The 18,255-nt window shown below is 39.0% G+C and overlaps 1 protein-coding gene across 7 annotated transcripts in view; it reads left to right on the top strand.

The window, feature by feature from the left end:
* Nucleotides 1–18,255, top strand: part of CCDC57 (coiled-coil domain containing 57) — a 51,482-nt gene that overhangs the window by 23,911 nt on the left and 9,316 nt on the right. For 6 of the 7 annotated variants that reach the window (XM_049813496.1, XM_049813501.1, XM_049813497.1 and 3 more), the window contains 4 exons: nt 4,266–4,452; nt 7,719–7,819; nt 11,702–11,930; nt 12,597–12,733. In XM_049813496.1, the coding sequence (XP_049669453.1) occupies nt 4,266–4,452; nt 7,719–7,819; nt 11,702–11,930; nt 12,597–12,733 (654 nt within the window). The remainder of the gene's footprint in view (nt 1–4,265; nt 4,453–7,718; nt 7,820–11,701; nt 11,931–12,596; nt 12,734–18,255) is intronic. The other variant, XM_049813498.1, reaches the window with a different exon arrangement.

The following is an 18,255-nucleotide window of genomic DNA, read 5'->3' as shown; positions in this document are numbered from 1 at the left end:
GGGGAATCCTATTTTGTGAAGTGTACAAGCTTCTGTTTCTGAAAAATTAAATACATGTTTATTGTTTTGAGACTATTACACAATGGGATAACAGTAATTCTCAATGACCAGTTGCCTAATAAACTCATGGGTACAGAGGAAACACTTGTTTACAAAATTTAGAATGCAGGCATTTAGTCCAGTGTTTTATTTTACCATTGTCTTCTCAAAATGATTCATAGGCATCAATAGGTGTAGCATAGAAACAGATCTGAGAGATGAATCAGCATTGTCCATTTCACATACAGAAAATGAGACAATGAAGTCAAATTATTTTTCTGTGAAGGCAGTTTTTTGACAGAGCCAAAAGGGGTATGCTTTAAGGACCTGTCCTGTGATTTAAAATATCTGTTTCTTTGATTTCCTTCCTTTTTTTTTCTTTTTTTTTTTTTTTTTTTTTTAATCTCTGCACCCTTTGTCCTTTAGATACTGACATCCTCCACTTTCCCTCCTTTATGGGGCTTGTTTCCATTGGACTTCTTGTAAGCCATTCATCTGTTTCATATGTTTAACTCAAAATATAGGCATATCTAGCCTGGAATACACATAGATTAGTTGTCAGAGGCTTCATTATGGCTCTGATCCATTACTCACTAGCAAAAGGAGCAAGCTTGATGTAGACAGTTGCTCCAAAGCAGGACAATGTACTGTACCATCATGGCACATCAGAATGGGAAGAATCGATTTCTGGAATGTTCCTGAGTCTCTGTGTTAGTTGCAATTCAGGGCAGATTTTAAAGTTGCAAAGTTAAAATTTTAAGCAATGCTTCAAAACACTAATTTGCCAGCTGTTTAAAATAATGTATTTTATTTTAGTATCACAAACTAGTTTTCCTTTCATTGCTACTTATAAAAATAAATGTATTTTAAAGAGCCATTCAAAATTGCAAACGTAATGCTTTTTTCAGCAGTGCTGAAGGTTAATGCATTATGAGTAAAAGATGGTCTTTTGTAGAAGAGTGAAAAAAAAGAGTGTGCTGCAGCGCGCCCTACTGGGCACCTACAGATGCTCAACAATGAGCATTTAAGAGTATTATCAGCGCTTGCTGATAAGAAAAAGCAGTGTTAAGGAAGACTAGTGGTTTCTGAATGCAGGAAGTGTTGTATTCACAAAGATACTTCCTGAAAACAATTTTTATAATAAATTAGACAAAAGTAGACTGCTAGCAAAAGCTTACTATGGAGCAAGTTGTTTTTCCAGTTTCGTTTCAAACTGGACTGATTTGCACATTGATCGTTCAAATACCAAGAGAATCAGGGTTGGGGAGGGGTGGTTCTTTTACTGTTCACATTCACTGTGTCTTGCACTGTAACTGACTGTTACTGTTGTTGGTAAGACTTTGTTTTCATTGTCACACTTTTCCTTCTGTTGTTAATATACTCTGTCTCTGTTTTGCACATTTGGCCAGTAGGATAAGCAGTACCCATCTCAGCAAAACCATTTTTGTCTCTGATTTACATGAAAGGCCATTGTTTAAAAAACAAATAACAAAAAAAAATTTATTATTCTGAAATGGAACCTTTTCTCTTAATTTTTCTGTACAAAATGAATTGTAAACAAACGGGGGGAAAGCGATTAAAAGTTCAAAATTGGTAACATTTGTGTCAATGAGTCTTCTTAAAGAAGGAATAGTATGTTGGCTACCATCTGGCTCAGATGACTGAGGCAAGAAAGATTAAATACACCCTGATACAGTATCTTCAGCATACAGGTCCTTTCTTCAAATTGGCCTGAGACTCCATGTGGTTGCTAGAAGTACAGCAGTAGTCATTCTTGGCCTTTAATTAAGCAACGGAGATGTGAAACACACCGGTGTGGAAAATCTTGCTTGTAACTGATGTCTGCCTAACTGGAGCATACTAATAATACCATACAAGTGCACAGATAAGGAAAGAATTGCTTACAGTGCTTCTGGATGATTATGTTATCTTCCGTCTAGACCCTTTTCCACTAGCAAAAATCTGGAACAGCTGTATTCCTGTTTCAAACTGCAATGGTTCATGTGTATGTTGCAGGCTGAGATGAAGTTCTGCACCCTAAAATTCAGAACACAGCTGGGTAATGTATTGATACCTACTGGTGCCTTTTCCTTCATGCCTTTTCAATCGCCCTTTCCCCTCTTCTCACTTTAACAGCCTTGGAGAGATTGTAAAAGCAGAACAGAGATTATCCTCATCTTCTGCATTCCCTGTTCTGTTAGGGCAGAAAGAGCCACAAGAGAGAGGCTGTAGGGCAGCAGTTGGCTTTATGACAGTGAAATTTAATTTGAAAGCCATTAGCATTCCAATCACACTTGCAGATCACGTTCACAGAAGAGACTTACGACTGGGGAAATAAGAGGACTGAAGGAAGTGGGGATGATGGAGGAGACAGAAAACAAGTATCGTTTGAGGCTCTGCAAGGCGTAAATGTTGAGACTGAAGTATTTTGCTGACACATGTCATATGTGCAGGGCCTCATGGATCGCCTTTCCCTCTCAAGAGGCAGAACTGCTGCTTTGCAACAATATAAGGTTAGGGTTGAATAAAAACATTTTTTGGGCTCAGAAACATAAATTAGCAGCATTTGATACAAATATTCCAAACACATTAAACGGTCTTCTCCTTTTCAAAAACATCTGGTATGGACGGTCTGCAAATTGTGATTAATTTAGTGACTGTAGGAGTGTATATTGCACAATTGCAGGGCTTTTTAATACTCCTGTATCAAATAGTATCTGCATTTCTTAAATAGCTGATGACAAATGTTTCCGTCAGCTAGAGAGAATTTTACAGGGGTGGAATCTAAATTCTGCATTCTCTCTTTGGATGAAACCACAGTTACAATACACTGCTACTGGTCTAATGTAACTTCTTTTAAAATGTTTGCCATCACACTTTGAATGAAGAAACAGCAGAAGTAAGTAATGTCAGGACCCTAATATCCTGGTCCTTAAATGCCATTGGTCCTACTAGAATTTTTTCCTGAAGATTGTACCGGAATTTCAGGTGACCAGGAAATGTGTTTTCCAGTCAATGTCTGTGTGCTTGGGGTCTTTTTGTCACATCTGTTTTTCCTTTTTCTTCCCTCCCCCGAAGTTGCAAATTTGGAAATTGAGGAGGCACATAAGAGGAAACATTTCTGTATCTGTCCTTTCTTTATATATTTTTTCCTAAACATATGTTGCTGACTATTGTCAAGAATTGGATTCTGGAGCTAGCAACCTTTGGTGTAACAGCAAAGCAGTTCTTAAAGTTTGTGATGTATAATGTTTCACATTCTTGTCCTGATTAGGCCATCACTCCATTCATACAGGACTAGCTTTCCAAACTAAATCTCTAAGATAACCTTTAAGGCCGTGTGCAGCCCATGAAGAAAACACTGAGCAATTCCCCTTCAAAAATTTAAGAAATAGAATGATTCTGGGATGTATTACTCTATAAGGAAGCTGCTCATAGTTTACTAATATAAATTAGGTTTTTTACAGTAGTTAAAGCAGCTTTGGCAACCTGGGTTTTGTCAGCCTCTTCAGTTCTGGAAGTCTGCAAGAATGACGTTTGGCCATCACTTCATACTTCCACCAAGTATAATTCCAAAAGTCAGGCTTCAAGGCATTTGTGAAGGCAGAGCTTCAATCACTATCTGACAAATGTTCCTTCTACATTGTTCACTGTTCGGTTATCTGTAACTAATGCACGAAAAGAAGACATTACTACTTATTTTACAGTTGAAGTGCTTAGAGGTTTTCTAGATGTTGTCCATTGTCCAGGTTGTCTAGATGTAGTCCATACACTCCTTCTCCTTTTCCAGTTTAGCAAAGGATGTCCAGCCTCTTTATGTTCTTGTGAATAAATGATTTCCAATGACACTTTCAAGAATTTGGCAGGTCAGAAAGGGGACTGCTGCTGAGCCAGTAAGTTCTATAAAGGAGACGGGTTACCCATGCATGAAAGAGAGAGAGAGAGAGAGAGCACACTTCAAAGAACAACAGCGATAAGACAGAGCCATCTCTGTGGCCATCCTCCTCCCCATCTGTGCCTCCTCTCCCATCTCAGGTTATCTTCATAGCACTATTTTCACCTGGTAAATCCCCAGAATAACCAGATCTCTTTTCTTCCTATGGTTCTTTTCTCCCAAGTCTGTTCATGGATTGAAAGTACTAGGATCTCTGTGTGTGGTGTTGTGGAGAGAATATGTATTGCTCATTAATAAAGGGTTGTTATTGTGTTGTACTTTCATTTTACAGATATTTCATTGTGATGATAAAAGTTCTCTGAGCAAAGATATTCCTACCTTGGAAATAAAAAAGCTGCAGGAGCAGAATGCCAACCTTCGGGCTGCTATTGCACAAATGAGGAAAGAAATGGAGAGTCTTGATGAGCAGATGTTGTCCTCTCTTCCTCTGACAGAAGACAGACAGCTTGCAGAGCAAGGTGACAACTCTTGCCCCAGAATTCTAAATTCAGTTAAGGAAGTGTAGCGGTCACGATCACAACCTATGAGGGCTGCCCAACTCATGGGTGTGTAAAGATCACAACCGTGGAGTTCTCAGGATTGCACAATACACAAGCACATAGAGGTCTGAGATTCTGAGAATTTATTTATTACAAATATTATTTATTACCTTTATTACAAATATTATTACCTTTAAAGATTACCTAGTCCAACCCCCCTGCCATAGGCAGGGACATCTTTCACCAGCCCAGATTGCTCAAAGCCCTGCTCAGCCTGACCTTGAACATTTCCAACCATGGGGCATCCACAACTTCCCTGGGCAACCTGTTGCAGTGTCTCACCACCCTCATTGTAAAAAATTTCTTCATAGGAGAGGTATTCTAGCCCTCTGCTCCTTTTCATGGGCCCCTGCTTTAACAGGTCCATGTCTTTCTTACAAACCTTTGCCTGTGCATGTGTCTATAAATGTATTATAAATGTATACATTTATAAACAGGTGTTTATTTAATAACACCTGTTATACCAAGGTGTTACTGGTATAACACTCGCCAAGCTACTCCCAGAAGTGGGGCTAATTGACAATAAAAAAACAAGTCTCACTTCAAAGATGATCCCCATCCCTGAGTGCGGAGTCAGCCAGGCGTCCCCAGTGAGGGTCTGGTCTGTCCAGGAGATCGCATGCAGGGAAGCTCTTGCAGAGGGGTCTTGCAGAGAGGCTCATTTTGGGTAGGTAGTGAGTTACTTTTTATACCTTTTTAGTGTAGATATGTAAGTGGTCATAGGATATCAGTTCCAGGTATAGTTGTTTCTGACTCCTGTTTTCCTTATCACAGTTCATTTGTCCTGCACCCATCAAGCTTTCTTTGTCCTGCCTACTACAGCTGAGTGTTAAGGAGATACCCTTCTTTGTTAGTATGTTTACTGGGTGGCCTTTGTGGTGGCTTTGTCAGGAAGCTAAAAATTTAAAAGCATTTCAATGTTAGAAATATGTAATACTTTCAAATGCATTCCTTTACCAGATACTGTCACACATTAGTTGGGGGATTTTTAGCATCTCTTAGAAACGTTTCAGTATAACATGTCTTACAGTTTCATTTCTTTTTTTTGCCATTATCCTTCATAGGAAAGTCAAAGCTGATACATTTAAAAAAACCTAAAACCTGCAGAAGGTATGTCCATTACAACTAGTTACATTTTGTAGTACATTTCTGAAAATTTGTAAAGTTTGCTTTTGATTGGCTCTCATGCAGGCCTGTTTAGAAACAAAACTGGATTTTTTCTTCATAAACATTCTTTTGTGACTTTTGAAAGTCTGGAGAAATGAGGAAAGGAAATGAACTGTAACATGGTAATGGAATAAACAGCTCTGGTCTGTTTGGGGTTCTAAAAAAAATAGGCAAGGTATAACTTTTTCAATGACATTTTTTACTTCTATGGAATAGGTAGCCCTGTGTTTAGCACCTTTTACATGTTATATAAGGGCGGGTAGATAGCTGCTTTATACATCTCTGTTCCTCATCTATGTAAACATTTAATTTCTATTTCTAATTGCTTCAAACGATTGCAGAGCCACCGTTTATTGTTTTCTGTATTTCAGAAAAAATAAGATGGGTTTGATGAAAGGTATTTTATTGTACCATCTGTTTTGCTGTCGTTACGCTTAATTTTGCAGTGAGACTGGATCTCTGTGTTACCAGTTTGCAGAATTAGTTTTAAACTGTCATTTGTACAGTAGCATGAAATCACAAGCTAATTAAATGTGCAGGCATTTTAAATAAATATAAGCGTATTCTAGCTTTGTTAATAATGAGACATTAATGACCAATTAAAGCAAAACCTCAGATAATTTTAAATAAAAAATTCAAGCATAGTTTTTTTGTCAGAGGCAGCTAAAGTTAGTCTACTGATTTTGAAGATGTTATAGTCCAATATGTAAAAGATTTACCACTGCTGGAATTTAGCAGTGTCCAAGTAAAGCAATAATCCTTTTCAGCTGATAAATGTAGGTTTTCAGAAATGTATTATATGTTTTCTTTATGGCTGAAATACTTTATTCAACTAAAATAATCTTTTTTATGTCCTTTTAAGAAATGTATGGAGATTATATTAAATCACTAAAAGAGATTATAATGTTAAATCTGAAATTGTTAAGACAATGGGCGAGTAACTTGGAGGGGCACTTCTTGTTTCCAGAAAGTCATCTGTTCTTTCCCCTGACTTGTCGTGGTTTAACCCCAGCCATCAACTAAGCACCACGCAGCCGCTCGCTCACTCCCCCCACACCCAGTGGGATGGGAGAGAGAGTCGGGGGCGGGGGGGGGGGCGGAAATAAAACTCATGAGTTGAGATAAAGACAGCTTAATAGGACAGAAAGGAAGATAATAATAATGATAAAAGAGTTGGAATATACAAAACAAGTGCTGCACAATGTTATTGCTCACCACTTAGCCACTGATGCCCAGTTAGTTCCCAAGCAGTGGTCCGCCCTGGCCAACTCTCCCCAGTTTATATACTGGACATGATGTCACACGGTATGGAATACCGCTTTGGCCAGTTTGGGTCAGCTGCCCTGGCTGTGTCCCCTCCCAGCTTCTTGTGCCTTTCCAGCTTTCTCGCTGGCTGGGCATGAGAAGCTGAAAAATCCTTGTCTTGGTATAAATACTACTTAGCAATAACTGAAAACAGCAGTGTGTTATCAACATTATTGTTGTACTAAATCCAAAACGTAAGACTGTACCAGCTACTAGAAAGAAAATTAACTCTATCCCAGACAAAACCAGGACAGTTGTCCATATACATCAAAATGTTCAGACTCACGTTTTTACTGGAACTAAAAGAAGAAATTTTCAGGATTAACTTTCATTTATCAGTGATTTTTTTTCAAGTGTGATTGAAAGAAGCTACTGCGTCTTAATTATTCTTGTTATACTTAGTATTGCCAGTTTCCCAAGAACGATTAAATAATGCAGTATTGGAAAAAATAAAAGCTTCCCTGTGCTCCTTACCCACGAATTGACCTTTCTAATGTGTCATCTCTACTTATTTCTGTATTTTGTAGCTGACTGATGTTTGCATATTGTGGGACTACTATTTTTTATATTTCTTCAGCTCTGTTTACAACATATCTACTGAAGTGGTATAAGTGGATATTCATGAGAGAAAGTTCTGAAACAGCTGCTGCTATGAAAGCCTAAACTCTGTATAAATACATATACGTTCATATTATACTCCTCTTCTCTTTTAGGTTCATCGTGCACAAACAAAATTTTAACTGGAACCACTTTGAGCAATATCAAACTCAGTTCAACTAATTTGGATTGTATAGTAAACCCAGACACAGAAGAGGTATGAAGAGGTTTAAACTACCTAAAATATTTGTATGCACATGTGTGTATGTAATTAAATAGATAACATATTATTTATGTTTGAATAAATATTAAAAATTGAAGCAATATACACTTATGTGGTGAGTTAGTAATGAGTGTAAGTTAGATGAGAGCCTGCAATGATTTTTTCAGCCCAGTTAATGCTCATTCTTTCTAAGAAATACATTTTGACTAGTCATTCCCTGGCAGAAGTCACTCCAGATCTTTCAAGCCTTCCTTGATATTTATTTTTCCACTTGCAAATTCTTAAACTATGTGCATCACCTCTTTTCCATTGTAAATCCCTATTTTAGCCTTTTCTTAAAATACCAAAAATCTTTCAAGATGCCTTGTAGTAAGGTGAGTAGAGATGAAACTGTAGATACTGTGTCACTTCTGGACTCTGACAAGAAGGTCCTGTGAAGCAGTGGTTGGAGGTAGATACGCAGATGGGGTTGCATTGCATGCTCCGTTAGCAGGGCAGAGCGCCTTTGCCTGGTAGAACCTCCTGGCTCCCGCCTGGCCCACGCTGCAGGGCGGGGAGGCTGTACTGTCAGGGCCAGTGGCCGTGGCCACTGGCTTGCCAGCCCCCAGGCCCCAGCAGCGGGACATCCGGCTGCGGTGGGCTCCCATGCTTGCCCCACGGAGTGACCGGGAGAAATAACGGAGCGCCAGCTCGCCCCACCCTCGAAGGAAGAGCTCACCAGCTGTGGGAGTGTTTTTACTCAGTTCCAGGGTTTACAAATGTCATTGCCTTTGTGTTAGTTTAAAGGGTAGGAACAATATCGGCATTAAGGTGTGACAGAGGCATCTCTTGGAAAAATAGTAAAGGAATTGAAAACTGGGACAAATATCTAATATTATGTAAGGAGTAAGTCACGGTATGTTCTCCCCTTCCTGTGTCCCAGTGATTTGGTGGTGTAATAAACAGAGTCCAAAGTAAGATTGGTTAAGATACAATTGAAAAACAAGGGTTTTCTAATTTTCAAGTAATCTGTAAAATCTACCAATATCTGTTTCATTCTTTACTCTTACTGTTAAGACTCGCCAGTAACCATCTAAGTTCAAGAAAATGGAAATAATAGCTAAGTAAGAAATAAGGATGAGAGGTGCTGATTACATTAAAAGCTATGCGCTTTAAGAACTGAAACAATATCAATGTTCAAATAAAACTTTGGATCCTTGGGAACCTTGTGTGAAAACATGTACAACCCATGAGGCGCAGATCATGTTTAATCTTAGTTGTATCTTTTTGCCGAATATAGAAGGAGATTTGTTTTTTCCCGCTGTCAAATTATATTTAGGAAATCATTGTGTCCCAGTATAGACAGCACAGATTAATTTTTTCTCTTTGGCCACTTCCAGAATTAGGTGAAAACTGAATTTTATACCAACTATTCTTTTCTGTTGCAGAAAATGTTTTACAAACTACTGTCCAAGATGCATTCTCATTTTCTTTGCATTTCTTTAAGTGGGGATAAAGCCTTAAAAGAAAAATAGAGAGTGGCTTTGCCTTGGAGACAGTAAGCTAGGAACTGAACATTCTCTGTGCCAGAGATTAATCCTTTGCTTCATGATGCTAAACTATAATTGAATGCTCAGGGCTGGATATGAGAACAAGAACATTTTTCAGGCAGTGATATGCATCTTCAGTGTGAAATGCTGAATTCCTTGTGCTTTATATGTATAGGCACATAGTAAATAGCAGATGTGCAGGCCAAAACTTGAACAAAATGCTGGAATTGTAGTTAATGCCATCCTCACTGATGTTGAACTATCATTTCCTGTCTATTTCTTCTCTCTGCTTTATTTCTTCTTCCTTAGTGCATAACAAGCCTTCTTAGGCATAGACTGGCAACTGGAAACAGTCCTGAGAATATCTTAGAAACAATGGGCAAAACTTCATTAGAATTCCTTACTGGATTTTAGAAGTGCTTATCTTTTAACATTCTTCTACACTGTCTCTGTGCTTCTTACATTTATTAATTGCATGCTAAGGATGTACTTAATGCCATGATGAATTACAGGCAAAAATATTTCTACCTTGGGGCGTTTAGCATTTGTTGAGGTATAGTGGTAACTGAACATGAGGGTGTAGATGTGACATCAATACAGAGAGCTTTCTTTTTTTCCATGTAATATAACAGAGGTTCTGGGACCATAATCTCAAAATGCTAAACTCTAGAGCTAAAATGTAGCTAAAGAAAAAGAGGAAAGTTTATTGTGCAAACTAGTAAAATAGGCGTGTAGACTTTTGCGTGTACGTATATTTTTCTTCTTTTCTGTTTATATCAGCTCTGAGGAGAGATTTTCACCCCACCTTTTTTCAGTACCCATCTTTTCCATGTTTTCTCTCTTTTGTATTGTAGAGTTTTACTCTGGACATAGATCTAAAGGTAAAAAGATTTCTGAGTTCCACCCCTAATTCTACAGCTTACAATCGATCACCTGAAAAAAAAAATCTTCTGTGTAATGCTATTGAATGTTTTCATGAAAAATTCAGGAAAAATAGAAGTTTAAGCAACTGGTATTCCTGTCCCAGCCATGTGATATGCTTTTGCCTATTGGTACAGTGAAGGTGGTACATAGTGTGACAGCCAGTGGTACCATAATTGGTCATCACCTTGACCTCTCTTTATGTTAAGCCTTGGTGTGTTAAGTTCACTGTTCATATGATGACGGTAGAATGTCATAATTTGCAGCTGCTTATATTAATTGCTTTGATATAAATTGTTCTATGTACGCCAAAGTGGTGTTCCTTTTTTTCTTTCACTTTGGTGTCTGTCTTCATGTTTTAAGATTCTAGTCCTGCACTAACTTCTCCACCTTTGTCCCCTATAGTGTTTGTGGACCTGTATGCTTTCCATGTATGTTCTCAAGGGCCTCCTCTTTTATGGTAAAACTCTACAAAGAAATAAGAGAATGGGACTTGTGTGACACACTAAGGCCATGGTGGTTGGGGTTTTTTGTTGCTATGGATAACACCTTTCAAGGTGTACTTCTTGAATCACAGTGTTCAGGGTGATTTAGTTGAAAACTGATTGGGATTGCACAATTACAGTGTGGTACACTTCTGACTAGTTTATATGTAAAAGAGTAAATATATATATGAGCAAGAGTTTTGTAAAACGCTTTTAATGTATGTGACATATTTAGATACTTGTTGTACTGTGTAGTATTTAAAAAGTTTATAGGGAGATGATTAATAGTTCAGTGAACGATGAGTATTTAAATGGATATTGAAAAGTCTCCTCTGTAGTAGTAGTAGTAGTAAGTAGGGGGCTGTAAGGGGGCTGAAAGAGGACAGTATATAGCTCTTGAGACACAAGGATGTGATCTTTTGGGTAAATACTTTATCCTAATGTATATGTGAAAGTGGACTCAATTAGGTTTGCAGACACAAAACCAGTTGTAGAATCTTTACTTTTCACTCTGAAACCTTTCTCTTTAAAACAATGTTTTAAGTCATATCTACCCCATCTGTGTGTATGCATGCAATGATTACACAAAGAAGGGTTTGTAGTAGCTTGCTATCTGCTGTAAAGCAGTTTTTTCCACATTTTATCTTAAAATTAACTGCTCTCTAGTTTACAGTTATATGCTGTTTATCCTCTGTGTATTATTTACACTTACAGTTAGCAATATTTGTGGAAATGTCCCAGGCTGTTATAGTGTTTTGCTCCACAGTTTAATTGCCCTATATTGCTAACAAAATTTTGAAAATGGACCCTCAAAAATGGGCTGTAGACTTCAACTTTACACTTTTTCTTCAACTGGCTTCTAAGGCATATTTGTACAAATCTCTAAACCCGCAGAGCACATTTTCAAAATATTAATTATAAGCACTACCTGTTTTTTTCAGGGGCCAAAAGCCAAAGTTCTTGAAGAAAAGATGCTGGATCTTGGACAAGAGTTACCTGATGTAGGTCCTGGTGTCGGTCTTCAGTATGGTGTCAGCTGCACTCTACAAGGAATGCAAAATAAACTGAAGGAAGCAGCAAGTAAAATCTCAGTTCTGAGCCAAGAGAAGCAGCAGCTGATTGAAATGGGAAACAGACTCAGGGCAGAACTTGTAATGGTATTAAAGGAAGGTAAATTTATTCTACGGAAAAGTGCTAGCTTAAATATTTAGAATAAAACTTGGGAATCAGTTCATCCTTTGAGCTGGAGAGAGCTAGGCTTTAATATGAAAGCAAAGTGCTGGACCTCACTGTTTCTTGATCTGCATAGTTTGTGTGAGACTGCAGTGCTAATTGTTGCAAGTAAGATTATCCTGTGATAGGAGGTGCTAACGTAGAACAATGAGAGTCTGTAGGCAGTAACTTTCTGTTGATTAACATCTTAGATGAAGGACTCCCTGCTGCTTAGATGTCAGTGTGGGAAGTGGAAGTTGAACTCAGACTTCTTTTAAGAGCAGAAAAGAGGTCGTTTGTCTCTTGGAATAAAAACTTAATGCATTATGAAAGTGGAAGAGAAAGCAGAATAAGCTTACTATAGAGTAAGCTTAAATCAAGAGTATATATAATGTAGGAAGATTTCACTGCAGACATTTAAGTTCCATGCAACAATTGCTCTGGCAATGAAGCAAAAGGAAAAAACATGAGGCCCATTTCTGCATCGCACTGAATCCATCTGCAGTGAGAAGGCCTGTGTTCTGTGGTTCATTTATATCCACTATGAACACTTGCTGGGAGTGTAAAATTGATGACAAAATAACAAAAGAGAATGCCTTTCTCAGTATTGTCTCTCCTTTATAGGACTTTGGCATCCTGTTAGCTCTAAGGGCTGCACAGTTTGTATTGCCTCTGGTAGGCTTTTTCCAAGAGAGCTTGTCAAAAGAACACAGTGTCAGCTATCAGCTTTAAAGCATCTACAGCACAGGCTTGCAACACAGGTATGCTCCCTGAAATCGAGTGATAATGAGCAGTTAAGCCAGTTCTAATTCCATGAATATAACTTTCCTTAAAATTCTGCATTTAAATGTCTTTTACTGACTTTAGTTTAAGTCTTCCTTTGGTGCCTTGGAAGATTTCATAGAATCATAGAATATCCTGAGCTGGAAGGGACCCATGAGGATCTCTGAGTCCTGACGCCACACAGGGCAACCTAGAAGTTAAACCATGTATCTAAGAGCATTGTCCAAATGCTTCTTGAACACCAACAGGCTTGGGGCCATGACCACTGCTTGGGGAGCTTGTTCCAGTGCTTGACTACCGTCTCGGGGAAGAACTTCTTCCTAATATCCAGTCTGAACTTCCCCCTAATATCCAGTCTGAACTTCCCGTGCAGCTTTAAGTCATTCCCTTGCATCCTATCACCGCACACCAGAAAGAAGACATCAGCACCTCCCTCTCTGCTCCCCCTGTGAGGAAGTTGTAGACAGCAATGAGGTTATTCCTCAGTCTCCTCTTTTCTAAGCTGAACTAGCCAAGTATCCTCAGCCGTTCCTCATAAGTCTTGCCCTCTAGTCCTTTCACCATCTTTGTTGCCCTCCTTTGGACACATTCTAATATTTCTATATCCTCATATTGTGGAGCCCCAAACTGCCCAACATTACTCAAGGTGAGGCCACACCAGTGCTGAGTATAGTGGGACATTCACTCCTTTCAAGTGGTTACCTATACTGTGCCTAATGCACCCCAGGGTACAGTTGGCCCTTTTGGCCACAAGGGCACACTGTTGACTCATATTGAGCTTACCATCAACCAAAACCCCCAGTTCCCTTTCTGCAGGGCTGCACTCCAGCCTGTTGTCCCCCAATCTGTATGGACATCCGGGATTACACTATCCCAGGTGCAGAATCCACCATTTGCTCTTGTTAAATTTCATACGGTTGGTGATTGCCAAGCGCTCCATTCTATCAAGATCTCTCTGTAAGGTCTCCCTACCCTCAAGGGAGTCAATGAGTCCTCCTAATTTAGCACCATCGGCAAACTTACTTAGTGTGCACTCAACTTCTGTGTCCAGGTCATTGATAAAAACATTGAGGAGAACTGGCCCTAAAATGGAGCCCTGGGGAACACCACTGGTGACTGGCCACCAGCCAGATGTTACCCCATTTACTTAAAGGTTTACATTTGGGACTTCAGAATTAACTTTTTTTAAACGTGATTTTCATCCAAGGAATTCAGAAACACTTGTGTTAGTTTAGCATAAATGCAATCCTGAATTATGAGTTTCATAAAGTTTAGTTTTAAATAAGTAAGATAGGCCATTTGAAGGATTTGCAGTGTGTTCTAAGATAAACTTGAAAATGATTAATCATTGAGCATACTACCAAATGTCCGCAGTGGTGGGATTCTAAAGCACCCTTGTCCAAATTATTGTAATAGCACATTTTTCATATATGAAAGTAGGATATATAATTAACGTGTCTCTTATCTTTTGTAATTAAAATACAACTTTTAATAGTTAAATTGCAGCTTTCATCAGAGAGACAACTGGATAAATCCTGGCTCCCCTAGTAGTTAGTGGCAGACCTCCCAGTGACTTCAATAGTCAGGATTTCACTATGTACTTTACTTAATTGATCAGCAGATTTGTTCCTGTGAGGATTGAGTCAGAGCAGCTGATTGTCGTTGTAGTTTTGAGGGCAGTAAACAGTGTTCTTTCAGAAAGGGTTAGGTTGTTGCTCCGAGGTATAAAACTCCAGTAGAATTATTAACCAAGTTCAGTTGGGGAAATACTTCCTCTGGGAACCTCTCTGGGCAGCTTGTTCCAGTGTTTGATCACCCTCCCAGTAAAGAAGGTCGAGGTTTGGAGGGCGGGGGTGCTGTTATGCTTAAGTGTAGTGTCCTGTACTTCACTTTCTGCCCATTGCCTCTCATTCTTCCACTGTGTACCACTGAGAAGAGTGTGGCTCAGTCATCTTTACCTCCTCCCACCATCCCCATCAGGTGCTTATACATGTTGAAAAGATCACTCCTGTCCTATCTCTTCTGGAGGCTAAAGAAGACCAGCTTCCCCAACCTCTCCTCGTATGTCAGATGCTCCAATTTGTTGATCATCTTTGTGGCTGTTTGGTGGACTTGCTCCAGTTTGTCCATGTCTTTCTTGTACTGGGGAGCCCCAAAGTGGACACAATACTCAAAATGTGGTTGCACCAGTGGTTGGTGGAGGGAGGTATCACCTTCCTTGACCTGCTGGCCGTGCTTTCCCTGATGCAACCCAGGATGCTGTTGGCCAAAGTCCTCAAGAACGCATTGATCCCTCATGTTCAACTTGTAGTCCACCAGGTTTCCCGTTTCTTTTCTGCTGTGCTGCTTTCCAAGCAGTCAGCTTCCAGCCTATTAGATTGAAACTGCAATCTCCTCTGCCTTTGGGGACAATCAACTGAATTAAAGCTAATCTCCTCTGGAGGATCCTGTCTATTTTTAATTCTCTCTTTATGCATTCTTGTTTCTCTTAACTGAAATCAAGAACAGATTGAGAGCCTTTTTGTGGATTACTAAAGTTCATTCAGGAATATGTAGGAGATTGAAGTTTAATGTTTCTCTTTTTACATACTAAGATCTCTGTGATAATATGAAACTACACAGGAGAGAATCCTATCATGTTGTCAGATTGCACTAAGAAATCACAAATGTCGGTCATTTACTTGAAAATTTTACCATTTGAACACGTTCTAAAATCATCCTAAACATTTTTACATCTAGACACATTCTAAAAAGATAAGACAGTATAACCACATATTCATTTTGAGCATGCCATCCTGTGGTTTTTTCAGCCTGAAGTTATCACTATTTTCTTCAGATGTTTTCTAGTTGGCCTAAATGTATTACAAAGTGTATGAACCATCCAACCAGACAGTTTGGATGACAAAGGTGAGTTTCTTAAAAGAGCCAGTGGAAGTAAATTGTAATGAATATTTTATTTTTCTTACCTATAAGAATGATGTTAAAGAAAAAAACATATTAACTTCTGTAGTTGCTTAGAATAAGTGCTAAAAAGTAGGTAAATGAAGGTTAAGTGACTCAGCTGGCACTAATTTAACCAGTTGTATATCTGGGCATGACATGCTTTCAATTTGCAATTTAGTTCTGCCGAAAATAGATTATTTTTTTTCCTGTGAAGTAAAACAGTGCTGCAGATTAGCCTTGTAGTTATACCCATGAGGGCTGTTAGCTGGACTAATTACAAAAACTTCTGGGTCAGTTGATTTAAGAAAACAATGGAAAAAGTTGTCCAGCAATTAAATTGGAGAACAAGTGTTGACAGGGTCGAGTTCAGTCTTCTGCTATCAGGTCTTTAGGCAGACAGTTATCCAGCTTTTGCAAGTTGCTATTCCCTTGGATAAAGAATAGTGGTAAAAACAGGTAGTACTTGTTTGGAGGGGTCAAACATTTGAATATGAAAGGAAAAGGCTCTCCAAGCATTCAAAGTATGCAGCAGTATTTCAGCTGGGAAAGGCATATATTTGGGGAAGAAAATGGGTACATATGTTTCTTGGCAGATTGAATCTATGGCAATATTTTGGAATATGTTCTAAGGGAACCTGGCAGGGAAGAACTCTGTGTTTGGATGTCCTATCACAGGTGCTTGAATTTCTCTTAGCTTCTTCCTAGCCAAAGATATCCAACAGGAGGGGCGCTCCTGTTTGATAGAGAAAGGTTGCCTGAAGTCCAAAAGGCTATGCTGTTAGAGTCAATTAGAACCAAATTTGAACAGATTGCTTGAGTGAAAATAAGCCCCTGTTCTTCTTTACTGCTCATTAGTCAATGAAGAAGTTTTAAAGGTTGTAATGTGAGCAAACATTGTAAACCATCCATCAGACAGTGATAAACTGAGAATGCCATCTGGTGTACCTTGACAGAGCTAATGGAGACTTACTCTTCCTTAGATGTAGCAGACAGTCTGAGATAACAGAAACTGAGAACTAACGGGTCAGTCAGAGAAGTGTAACGTGAGCTGGAGAATCTGGTATATTTCACAAAATTTATCTAATTGAGTTCTTTTGACATCAAAAGTATTAGTGAGGGCATCAAAAATACTAGTTAGGACATACCATAGTGAAAGCCAACTAAGTTCCAAGACTGAGAAGGCTCAAATTATTCAAGCTCTGTGTGAACAGCTGTGGGAATGCAGCACCGTTTTGCAACTCTTCATTGACAGTTTGAGGACAAAATCAAGACCTGTCACAGCAGCACTGTCACAAGAAGTATTAGCATCTTGTTGTAGCATGAGGAAGGTCCTCAGAAAAAAGAATCGGGGAGCATCAATTAAATAGCCTTGCTGGCCTGTCAGTGATACATCTTATGGGATAGTGGTATGGGGCTACTTCTGGAGCAGAAGATCTTAAAATTTTTGTAAAACTCCAGGGTGAAAAGATCAGCTCTGGTCCTAGGTGACAGTCCTGAGCATAAGATTCTGATCTCCCTCTTGTGGGGTTTCAGGAAGCCTGGAAAATGGTCTGCCAACAGGTGAACTTACTATGGAATGCCTCAGCATGCTTCTGGATATATAATTTGTTCAGGATGCTTGTGAACATCTTCCTAGCTTAAAGTCACAAGCTTGCCATCCTTTGCCATCCACTTTCAGTTCAGTGAACTGTTTCTTAAGCTCTTAAACTCTAACATGGGGAATAATTTTTACAAAGGAGATTAGGGTCCAGCAAAGCATTTGAGGAGACCTTTTGTAGACTGCTTGTTTCATCTGTGCACTGCTTGGATCGAGGTCTGGAAAGGATTAGCTAAATGCTTATACTAAATGTATGTAAAAGCGATTTCCAAATCTGGACAAAATTGCCACAATTCAAAACCACATTTTTTACAATTTTTTTTTCTTCTCCACCCTTTAAATTTTTCTTTCTTTCACAGCTCATCTTAGAACTTAGCTGACTCTTAAATTGAGACCAATGAATATTCATTGCCCATCCATCCCAGTCTTCCCTTGACTTATTTTTAATGAGCTAGGTACTGTGTTTGCTATTTTTGTGACATCTCTTGTCTCCCATGTTCTTTTTAAAATCTTGAAAGATTATTCTTGCTTTTGTAAGAATAAACAGATTTTAAAAATACAATGTGTCCGTGGCTCTTGGAGAGGTAGCATTTGACTGTGAGTTTCCAGGTGGTGTGCTAAACTCCAGCAGTAGTAGTCCAACCTCTTCAGCTTGGAGATTATGGTTGAAGTGGCTATCATTGAGGATCTTTCCAGCTCTGGAACCTTTGGGACCATCTCTGTTACTACTGGAATTTGTCCAGACTAGAAAGAAGGATAGCCCTTCTTATATCCAAGCTGTTCATCTTCAGTAGTCTCATTCCAGACAGCTCTTTACCCAGAACATACCTGCTGAAGCTTCAGCTCCTGCGTTGAAGCTGAGCTCCAGGTTGAGCTTCCGAACACTGCTATTCTAGTTTGGGTGGTTTTCTTCCAGGTAATCACTCTTACTAGTCAGACTACATTTGCTCCTGCGTTCAA

This window comes from Accipiter gentilis, chromosome 10 (assembly GCF_929443795.1).
Source record: "Accipiter gentilis chromosome 10, bAccGen1.1, whole genome shotgun sequence".
NCBI lineage: Eukaryota > Metazoa > Chordata > Aves > Accipitriformes > Accipitridae > Astur > Astur gentilis.
This window is presented reverse-complemented; position numbering and strand designations above follow the sequence as displayed.